The sequence below is a fragment of the Rhinatrema bivittatum genome, chromosome 1, assembly GCF_901001135.1.
Source record: "Rhinatrema bivittatum chromosome 1, aRhiBiv1.1, whole genome shotgun sequence".
NCBI classification, from domain to species: Eukaryota; Metazoa; Chordata; class Amphibia; order Gymnophiona; family Rhinatrematidae; genus Rhinatrema; species Rhinatrema bivittatum.
The window spans coordinates 393,669,948-393,681,057 of NC_042615.1; the positions used below are offsets into that span (position 1 = coordinate 393,669,948).

The following is an 11,110-nucleotide window of genomic DNA, read 5'->3' on the forward strand; positions in this document are numbered from 1 at the left end:
TAAGGTAAAAAGTAAAAGAAAAAATGAAAGCTGATGTCAAGCCATAATTCAATAGAAATAAACATTGAACATAGCAATTAAAAGAATCTCATTTTTACCAAAGGATGGTGCTCTACAATGAAAAGAAACAGATGGAGTAGGTCTTGCTGGATGATCTACTTAGAATTTCTTCAATTGTGGTGGATCAAACAATACAAAACCCATCGCTTTATATTTCACAATACATTTAGGAGTCGATTTTAAAACTTGCGCATATATCCATGTGCGCACAGATCCCATTGCACGCATATGGAAATGCTGATTTTATAAAATGTATGTGTCGCCACGTGCATACGCATGCACTGATTTTAGAAACAGAGTGCACATGCACGGGCGGGGTCACACTCACATGCGCAACAGGGGGGAATTTTGTAAATAAAAACATGGCAACACAATAGGGCCTCCCGCAGTTCCCTCCCAGCCCACTCCAATTAAGGAGCAGACTGGGAGGGACTTCCTTGTACCCCTAACTAACCATCCTACTTTTTCTCCTCTCCTCTCCTCCCTGACCCCTAACCCCTACCTACCTACCCTATTATTTTTGTTTTATAACTTACCTATTCCTTCAGAGCAGAAGTAAGTTACATGCACCAGCCGGCTGCATGTAACTTACTTGCCACTTACATGCCACTTCCCCAGGACAGGGCCTAATAGCCGCTGTCCCGGCCAGCCCCCACCCCACCCCTCTCTGCCCAGACCCCACCCCCAGCCCGCCCCTTTTGCATGGCCCAGTACTTCTCTACATATCAGGAAATACATGCTTGGCCGGGCCCTTTCGAAAATGCACTCAGCGCACATAGGTCCCAGCTACAAGCATATCCCCTGGTATTTGCACACGCTGACTTTTTAAAATTAGGGCTTTAGCTGAAAATTTTTTAAAGACATTCATTCCCAAAAGGAGAATCTTTGATTTCATTCCCAGAAATGCCCTATGCTTACTCTAGATAGTCTTATAAAAGTCAGGGAAAACCTGACTTTATGATCGTAAAAAAGAATCCTTACAGAAAAATATTTTTAATGTCCAGTCCCTTTTGTAAGTCTGGAGAAAAGTACTATGAATGTTAATATATTAGATTCATTATGACATAAATTTTTCTTTACTGGCAAAAGAAAAATTTTAGAAATATTTCTGTGGCACGGGTGCCACTATATGGGCACTGGTCCTGTAGTTTTTGGGGGGCTACATGTTTTCACAGATTTTTTCTGTTTGGAGGTCAATATTCAAAGCCATTTAGATGGATAACTCACAAGTTACCATCTAACTCCAAGGTATCCATCTAACTCATGTTATCTAAGTTATCCATCTAACTCCAAATTATCCATCTAACTCCAAGTTATCCACTTAAATGTTTAGTTCTGAATATTGACCTCTACAGTGTTTAAAAGTTCAAAAGTGCAAAAGTGAAGGGGTATCAATTGGGAAGGTTGTCATCTGGCCAAAGAATACTGGTGGGTAATCCTTCCTCTAAGGGGAGGTTCAGAGTGTGATTTTTTTTTTTTTTTAATAAAGATTAAAAGTTTATCCTATTTCCTGAACTGGGAAAATTCCAGATAGTATTCTAAAACAGCCCAGGGGAGGTGTGTGCATTGTGTATGATTGGCAAGAATGAAGCTGGACCAATGGTTGTCAGGTATTTTCTGTGTGGGGGACCTGTGAAAAGGACCGGTTACTGAGAAAGTTACTCAAGATATGTGAGTGTCTGGGGGATCCAAGCCACAAAAGAGAAAGAACAGCTGGTGCCACATCCAGAAGCACTGCTGGAAATGTGCTAGAACTGTGCAAGTAGATTAACTCTGAAAGATCATCTGAGAGTACCAACTGCTCTCTTGGATTTAGAGAAGTGCTGCAGAAGTCAAGGATTACTGGGAGAGAGAGAAGAGATTCTGAACTTGGAGATTTCTCTGAGGAGGTGTGTGTGTGTGTGTGTGTGTGTGTGTGTGTGTGTTGGGGGGGGGGGGGGAGTTGGATGGGCCTAGGGAAGAGGCAGCAGCTGGCTATTTCTTCACAGAGCTCGAGACTAGCTCTATGCTCCAATGGACAGGAAGGTGCACTGTCTCAGGAGCTGTTCCAGAAGGAAAGTGTCTGAAATCTTAACAGCTTCTAAAGAATGAGTAACAATTTGAGACTTCTGTGTCAGAAGGAAATAACTACCCAGGACCCCTCTTGGGTCCTCAAATGAGAGAGAAAGAAACAGGTAAAAGGAGTGTGGAGTGGATTTGAGTTGGCCTTCTGTCAGGGAAAAAAGTAAAAAAAAAAACAGAAGTCGTGTCAAGGTGAACTGGGCCTTGTGTGCACTGGGAATAACCTCTACAAAGCTGACCATAAGGGAGGTGAACTGGGGTTTCTAAAAACTCAGGAAGTAACCTGCCACCCAAAGAAAACTTTGAAAAGAAAGAGAATTGGGGACTATTTTTGTATTTTGAACATAATGGCAAGAGATGTGATTATGATTCTGGACTGTGGACTAATAACACCTCTGATTTGGCTATCAATTTTATTAAGTCGCATGTCCCAAAAATAAAAAAAAATTTTAAATAAAAAAAAAATTTAAAAATCTGTCCGCGGCCTGCGGATTGGAAGACGGATGCTCAATTATGCCGGCGTCCATTTTCCGAACCCGTGGCTGTCAGCGGGTTTGAGAACAGACGCCAGAAAAATTGAGTGTCGGCTGTCAAACCCACTGACAGCCGCCGATTCTGTCAAAAATCAGGCGCTAGGGACGGGCTAGTGTCCCTAGTGCCTCCTTTTACTGCAGGCCCTCATTTGAATACTTTTTTTTTCTGAATCGAGCGCCCAGGATAGTGGCCTGGGTGCGCGTCGGGAGAGCAGGCACTCACCGGCTCTCCCGCGGGGTTTTCTGTATTGTCCTGATTGGAAGAAGAATGGTCAGCAGAAAAGGGAGGCAATATTTCCCCTGTATAGGTCCCTGGTGACACCTCTCTTGGAATACTGTGTACAATTCTGGAGACCACACCTTGAAAAGGATATAAACCAGATGGAATCGGTCCAGAGAGTGGTTACTAAAATGATCAGTGGTCTTCATTCTAAAGCATATGGGGACAGACTTACAGATCTAAACATGTTTAGCCTAGAGCAGCAATTCTCAACCGGTGTGTCATGACACACCAATGTGTCACCAAGCACCAGCTGGTGTGTTGCAGCTCCTGGTGGTGCACTACCCCACTTGTGCTTCCCTTCTCCCCAGACGTGGACTGGTCAATGCAGTTGGTAGGGGATTGCCACTACCAGAGGCCAGGCCGGCAGCAGCTGAAGTGTAGAGACCTTGCACACCGCCACCGGAGGCAAGGCTGGTGGGACCAAAGAGCAGAAAGAGGCTGTGTGCCACCACCAGAGAACAGGCCGGTGGGGCCGAAGAGTGGAGGCCAGGCTTATTGGGCCAAACAATGAGACGAGGCTCCACGTGAGCTTGTGCGTGAGTGGCAGCTTTGTGTGTGTCTGTGGTAGAATGGGTGCCTGAGTGAGAGCTGGTGTGTTAGTGGCAGCTTTGTGCGTGTGTGGTAGAATGGGAGCAAGAGCATTTGTGTGTGATTGAGAGCTTGTATGTAAGTGAGAGATCATATGTGTGATTGAGAGAGACTGGTCAAAGGTGATGTGTTTCTTTGAGAGACAGACTGCTTAGGAAGATGAAGATGACTGGTGTGTGTTTGTGAGAGAGAGACAGAGACTGGTCAGGGCGGTGACTGGTGTGTGTGTGTGAGGAAGAGAGACTGGTCAGGGTGGTGACTGGTGTGTGTGTGTGTGAGGAAGAGACTGGTCAAGGCGGTGACTGGTTGTATGGGTGAGAGACTGAGACTGGTCAGGGAAGTGACTGGTGTGTGTGTGTGAGAGGCAAAGCCTGGACAGGGAGGTGACTGGTGTGTATGTGTGTGTGAGACAGACAGAGACTGGTCAGGAAGGTGACTGGTTTGTGTGTGTGAGGAAGAGAGACTGGTTAGGGAAGTTACTGTTCTGTGTGAGACAGAAACTGAGTGTGAGTGACTGGTTGTGGGCCCTAAGGAAGAGGACTGTGAGGACAGAGCTTCAGCAGCCACTGCTGCTTCTGGTGTGTGCTTTTGGCCTGCAAGGGAAAGGAGTAGGAGAGTTGCTGAAGAGGGTAAGTAAAGGTGGGGTTTTAAGTTTATTTTTCTTGATTGACTGCCATTTTAATTATTGCGTATTATGTGATGTGTCTGCTGTTTTGAAATAGTTTATTGATATTTGGACAATTTTTAATAATTTGTATGAGTTTTTAATTGTTGGATGTCATTCTGTTCATCAGCTGTTTTGTAACATTTATTAGTATAGTTTTACAATTATTTCTGTGTGGGGATCTATGACAGCTTGGGTTATTCTGTTTTTCTAATGGGAAGTGTATTAGTGTTTAGGGCCTGGTTTAATATTTGTAGTATTTCCATTTCATAAGTTGGGTTGTTATGTTTGAGTGTGTTCCATAATGCAGGTGTAACTTTGTGTGGATTAGTTTGTGTGCATTATTGCAAATCTTGGGACTATGGTAGGTGCTATATTTCTCTTTCCATTTCTCCAGATTTGCACTGCATGCAGAATGGCATTTTTTGGTTTTCCATTCCAGTTTCTGTCTGCATATTTATAATTTGTGATCTTTCTGTACTTGGTGAAGGTCAGTTCTGGGTGTGTGACCGAGGTGAGGTATTTTACTAGTATGTAGGCATTTGTATCCATTGTATTTGTTGTGTTTTCTCAATAGGACATGCATTAGTGGTAAATTACTGTCTTTTCATAAGGAGGGGTATTGTGCATGCTAGTAAAGTGAGTTTGTTTTGCTTTTACTGAGATGTCATCAGAATCAGAATATCTTTTTTGTATGGGTAATGCCCTAGTTCTGCTCTGCACCCATTGCTGGGGGTTGAGGGGGTTCCTGAGGATGCAGAACGTATATATATTTAGCCCCGTGACGTTCACATGTTCAGTATGTCATACATGTGAGAACCATCTGTCAGGTGTGTCCCGGCCAAAAAAAGGTTGAGAACCACTGGCCTAGAGGAAAGGCAAGATCGTGTTTCCTTACCAGAAGGAGTATAATAACTAACTGGGAAGCGGCCTTGGAGGGATCAGAGGAAGGCTGCGCGGCTCAGCATGCGCAAGTTGCACAATTGTGCATACCCTTGCGTGCGCCGACCCCAGATTTTATAACATGCGCACGACTGCGCGCGCATGTTATAAAATCGGGCGTCGATTTTAAAATCTGGCCCCATGCGCGCACTGAGCCCTAGGGGAGCCCCGATGGCTTTTCCTCTTCCCTCCGAGGCCGCTCCGAAATCGGAGCGGCCTCAGAGGGAACTTTCCTTCCACCACCCCCCCACCTTCCCCTCCCTTCCCCTACCTAACCTGCCCCCCAGCCCTACCTAAAACCCTCCCTGACCTTTATTTTAGAAGTTGCACCTGCCTCTGGCAATCCCCCGGCCTAGCGGCCCTACGAAGGCCTCTGGCCACACTCCAGACCGCCCCCCCCCCCCTTTTTTTTCAAGCCCCGGGACATATGCACGTCCCGGGGCTTGCACGCATCGCCAGGCCTATGCAAAATAGGCTTGGCGCGCGTAACCCACCTGCGCATGTAAATCCAGCTGGATTTACGTGCATAGGGCTTTTAAAATTTGCCCCTATATGTTTCAGAATCATGTCACAATCTGATGAATATGTGCTCTGTGATTTTTGGAAATAGAAAAAAAAAAAAAGATCCCAAGAAATACCTAAATTTATCAATTAAAAGATATTCATACTACATTGGTTGAAAGTAATCTCTGAAATGGCTGGGCTGAACTGGAATTTTTTTCTCTTTATTACTCATCATAGGAAAAACATTCAGATTATGTTGTCACTTCAGTTACAGTGATACAAAGTCTCTCCATTACCGGGCACTTTGTAAAGTAACACAAAACTCTGCAAAACGTCACTCAGAAACTTTATAGCAAACTTACTATATCAACACAGCATTAACCCTGTAAGTGTATATTAAAGTTAAAAGACATAACCTATGTATATTTTGAACCCTCTGATTTAAGAAAGTTTCTAGAGGCTAAAAATCTGTTGGGGGAAGGGATCTCTGGGTAAAGGTAGTTCCAGTTTGTTTTTCTCTATTTGTAGAAAGGAATTCATTACATTGTTTTGCTCAAATTTAAAATTCATCTCCAGCCATTGCATAGTAATAGAATGTCTATATAAGAAGTTATATTTCTTGAATTATAGTTTTAGTAATATATTATATAACTTGGCTGTATAATATGCAGCTAAAGTTATTTATTTTTGGCAATATGTAGACATTCGAGATGTATAATGTGACAGTATTTTGTCATGATTTAAAAAAACCTAATAAAGATTAAATTTAAAAAAAAAAGAAACTTTATAGCAAACTTACTATATCAACACAGCATTAACTCCTAGAACTCAAAAAGCAACAACCCTATATGAAAAGGCAACACTGAAGATATTCCAACTGGGTCTAAAACACGAATACACCTTCTAGTGGGAAAACAATATAAGCTGGACTATTACAGATCCCTATACAGAACCTACATGTTAGCAGAATACTTCACATCCATCACACATATAGAACACAGACCCTCATAAAATACAGAATAAGGGATCAGAAATTAGAAATAGAAATATGCAGATAAGAGCTGAATTCTTCTTTGTACTGCTGTCCTCTCGGTCCCTCCCCCCAGTCTGCTCCCTGCAGATATGAAGCCAGGGAGGGGAACAAGAGAGGAGAAGGAGCTGGATTAGAGAAATGTCTTCTTTGCTTTGCTCTGAGCTCTGTCTACTCCAGGCTCACATCCACCCTCACCTTGCATGCTGCCTGGGAGTGGAGAGGCTTGAGTAGGAGGCAGAGGGCCGATCTCTGCTGCCTGAGATTTTGGGCACTGGCCAGTACAGTCATTGGGGCAGAGCCTTGTGTGCTGATGCCTACAAGTAAAAGCAGCCTTACTGATGATGCCCCCTTGGGCTTGACACCTAGGGCAGGGCAGGGCAACTCCCTCCTCCAGTCCCAGCTCTGTTCTGTACACTGTGCTCAGTCAAATGGAGATTGTTCATAAAAACCAAGTAACTTACAGTGAAGGAACTTTACTGTAAGCCAGGTTTCAGCAGTCTTGTATCATGTAAGGCAGCCTTATCAAGTAGGTTGTGTACCCTTCTGTGACTTTACTTAAACTGAGTGGAGCAGGAATGGCCTATTGTAGTTGCCTAACTGCAACCCATAATAAAAAGGACAAGTGTTAGGAAAGACAAAAGTGAAGACCATTACTTTTTCTGTGTTTCTCCTGATTTCACTCTGATTTTCCGGATTTCAAAAGCATAGGTGGTCCACCAGTCTGACCAGCTGAAGAAAGACTCTTTTTCCCAGTGCACTTTCAACATAAGTAGATCTCCAATGTCTATCTCAGTGTGTATGAGGAATGAATATGTCTTGTTTGTAGAAACCTCAGGCCTATGGAAGGCAAGAAAAATCCAGTTAGCATTCATTTATCTTTGGATCAACAATATATTTATTGGCAGATCACAGATTTCCAGGGAAGTGAATTAGACAGTAATCTGACTTGGTTACCTTACATTTCAAATTAGTTCCCACATTTCTGTTTGTTTGTGTCTCAGTAATGCTGATGCAGGGGAAGGCTTTTGTTTGTTTGTTTGTTTGCAGAACAGTAAAGCCCCTTTCTTGCAAAAATAATAGTGCTATCTGAACATCAGGGTTCAGAAATAAAAAATATGGGGCAGATTTAAAAACCTGCGCGCGGGCGCAGATTTGTTCGTGCAACTCGGCGCGAACAAATCTACGCCCAATTTTATAACATGCATGCTCAGCCGTGTGCATGTTATAAAATCCGCTGTGCCTGGAGGGTCAGGCCACGCCCTGCCCCACCCACAGACCGCCCATGCCAAGCCCCTTTTTGCAAGCCCCGGTACATACGCGCGTCCCGGGGCCTGCACGCACTGCCAAGCCTATGCGCGCGCAGGGGCAGGCAGGGGCAGCTTTTCAGTGGTTACACGCGTAATCCTTTGAAAATCTGCCCCTATATATATATCATTTCAAGTAAATGACAACACTAAATAGTGATGTAAATCCTCAATTCTGTACTGCTCTATTTAATCAAAATTAGATATGAAAATATGGATAACTGAGAAGACAAAACAAAACAGCTTTTTGATCTATCTGCCATTGTTGTGATAGTAAAGTGTAAGGGAACTCAGGTTCTTTACCAGTGGGAGATATTGTTTTAATAACTGAAGTTTTAGTGTTATGAATATCAAATCAAGTTTATATTGGGTTTTATTGTACTTTTTCCTTTTTGAAACTATGTGATGACTGTTTTTTTATTATGTAAACCATAGAGATAGAAACTTGCTTTCTGTGCAACGGTATATAAAAACTGCATAAATAAATAAAATAATATGTGTAACTTTGCTAGATATGGCTATCCTAGCAGATTTCATATGCTTTGCAGCATAGAAGAGAGAGGTTTATTATTTGCATAATCCATTCCACAAGTGAGGTATTTTGCAAGTTCCCTTAAAGGTGAATTTTAAGACCTGTGCTTTGGTGCACGTGTGTGTGTATGCCAGCTCGCGCCACTGAATGCAGCCATTTTATAACATACGTGCATATGCATGTATGTTATAAAATCGGCTGTACACGCATACATGCGTGCTCAATTTTATATTAATGCACGCAAGTGTCTCAGCTACCCCGTAAGTGGAGAGAATTTTATAAGAGGTGAACGCTGAGGCTACTTACTCTTTTCCCAGTTCGTCCCCAGTTCGCCCACTGTAAGGATAGGACTTCCTAACCCCCCTAGTTTTAAAGACTCCCTTCTCCCCTGTTAGAACCGAACCTTAAACTAGCCCTGACTTTTTTGTTTTTTGACTTACAAGCCACCATTAGCAGAAGTAAAGTTACACGATGAGGACCCCCAGCATGCGCGTATGCATGCAAATATTTACGCGTACATCTCTTGGTCTTACCCAGACCCCACCCCTTTTGGAACATTTTGATTTGTGCGCCGACAGGAGACACGTGCATACTCAGACGCTTCTTAAAATCCACGCGGCCAGCACCAGCTCAAGACACGCCTGCATCTCCCGGCTTTGTTAGGCATAATGTGAAAAATCAGATTTATTTAAGGAGAAAGGCAGCTGCAGTCTGGTCTGCTCTCTAAAAGAAGTGTTAGCCTTCCTGCTCCCTGAGGAGACAGAGAGAGCATCCACTAGTCCTTTCACCCAAAAGTTTGTAATTGGAATCTGAATCTAACAAGAAGCCAAATGATCTCAACCCAAGTTCAGCTATCCTAATATAAGGAGAATCATCCTGAGGGGCTGCAGAGAATACAACTAACAGGGAAGGCCTGTAGGAGCAACAGAAAATCCCATATCTGTTTCTAGGGAAGCAAATAAGGCCAAAAGGACCCCAGGAATTTACTTTTTTGGACTGTTTGTGTTTTTGTACTAGCGTGCCCCTTTTCAAGGGTGGATCTAGAAAATAGGGATTACAAAAAGAAATGGCATGGCTCTTTATCAGATGAAGATCTCAGTTGCTTAAGATATATCAGGACCTCTTTAAATTTGAGAGTGAATAATTTCCCACTAATTAAGAAAATGGATCCATCAGAGTTATTTAGAAATTACTTAATGCAAATATTAAAGATGTCTGAAAAAGTATTACCAGTAATTGTAAAAGCTTTCTACTTGAGAAATAAAAAGATAGAATTAGTGATGGGAAAATCAGAAGAGCCTAATGAGAAAGATGGTGGGGGAGACTCAATTGATTTATCTGATTTGCTTCAGAAGTCACAAGATGAGCTGGAAGTAAGATCAAGGAGAACACTTTTGGTTCAACTTGCCTTCTCCACAGATAGAGAAAATATCATGAGATTATTTTTTCGTAATAGAGCAGAGAATTTCTATGGCCAAAAAATATGGATCTACCCAGACCTTATACGGTCTACACAGATCCGCAGAAAGAACTTTTTACAATATAGGAAGATGGTGCTAGATAAAGGGGGGTATTTTAGTTTAAAGTACCCTTGTAAATGCGTTGTGAGACTTGAGGGTAAAAAATATTCCTTTATGGATCCAGAGAGATTAAAGGATCTCCTTGAAGGAAAATAGACTGGTAATAGGATAGTAATGGGTCCAAAATGTAAATGCTTAAGATGAATGTATATATTTTTTTTCTTTGATCCGTTCATTAAATCTAAGGATTCCACTTATATTACCTTAAATAATCATTTGAGACAGACATTAGATGTATAAAAGGTATTCCTGAATATTATCAATTTGAATGATTTATTAACAATCAATGTCTGTCAATATGATTTTTTCTTATGTATTAATGTTTATTGTAACAATTTGAAAGCAATAAATAAAGAATTAAAAAAAAAAAAAAAGATATATCAGGACAAATGTCTGATAATACTCACAATATAATTGCAATGTTCTTGCTTTCATCTTTAGTACCATAAAGAGAGACTAGGAATGGCTGATTTGACATTGTCCAGTTTTTTGTCCCAAACAAATGTACTTTGACCTGGTAATGAAAAACTATGAAAGAAAGGAGAAGAATATTATACCTTATAAATTACTTTTTCAACATAAAAACAACCAAAACATTTTTATGAAATATTTGATCAGGAAAATTAGCCCTTCATATTTGAACCTATACTTCTATAGATGTAAATACTTTTGGGAATCCTCAGGACATTCCATCCTAACAAGGAAATTCTTTGCTACCACATGTACAAAAGATAGTAGAGGTGTGAATCGTGTGATCGATCGTCTTAACGATCAATTTTGGCTGGGGGGGAGGGAAATCGGATCGTCGTGTTTTGTTTTGCTTTGAAATCGTTAAAAATCGTAAATCGGGAGAGGGCGGGAAAACCGGCACACCCAAAAAACCCTAAAACCCACCCCGAACCTTTAAAACAAACCCCCACCCTCCCGAACCCCCCCAAAATGTTTTAAATGACCTGGGGTCCAGTGGGAGGGTCCCGGCGCAATGTCCCGCTCTCTGCCCATGGCTGCTGTGAAGAGAAATGGCGC

The 11,110-nt window shown here is 42.1% G+C and overlaps 1 protein-coding gene across 2 annotated transcripts in view; it reads right to left on the minus strand.

The window, feature by feature from the left end:
* The window catches only part of LPL (lipoprotein lipase), a 98,120-nt gene that overhangs the window by 16,737 nt on the left and 70,273 nt on the right, over window positions 1–11,110 (minus strand). For both annotated transcript variants that reach the window (XM_029601767.1, XM_029601773.1), the window contains exons 7-8: window positions 10,492–10,612; window positions 7,323–7,505 (exon numbers count right to left, since the gene is read on the minus strand). In XM_029601767.1, the coding sequence (XP_029457627.1) occupies window positions 7,323–7,505; window positions 10,492–10,612 (304 nt within the window). The remainder of the gene's footprint in view (window positions 1–7,322; window positions 7,506–10,491; window positions 10,613–11,110) is intronic.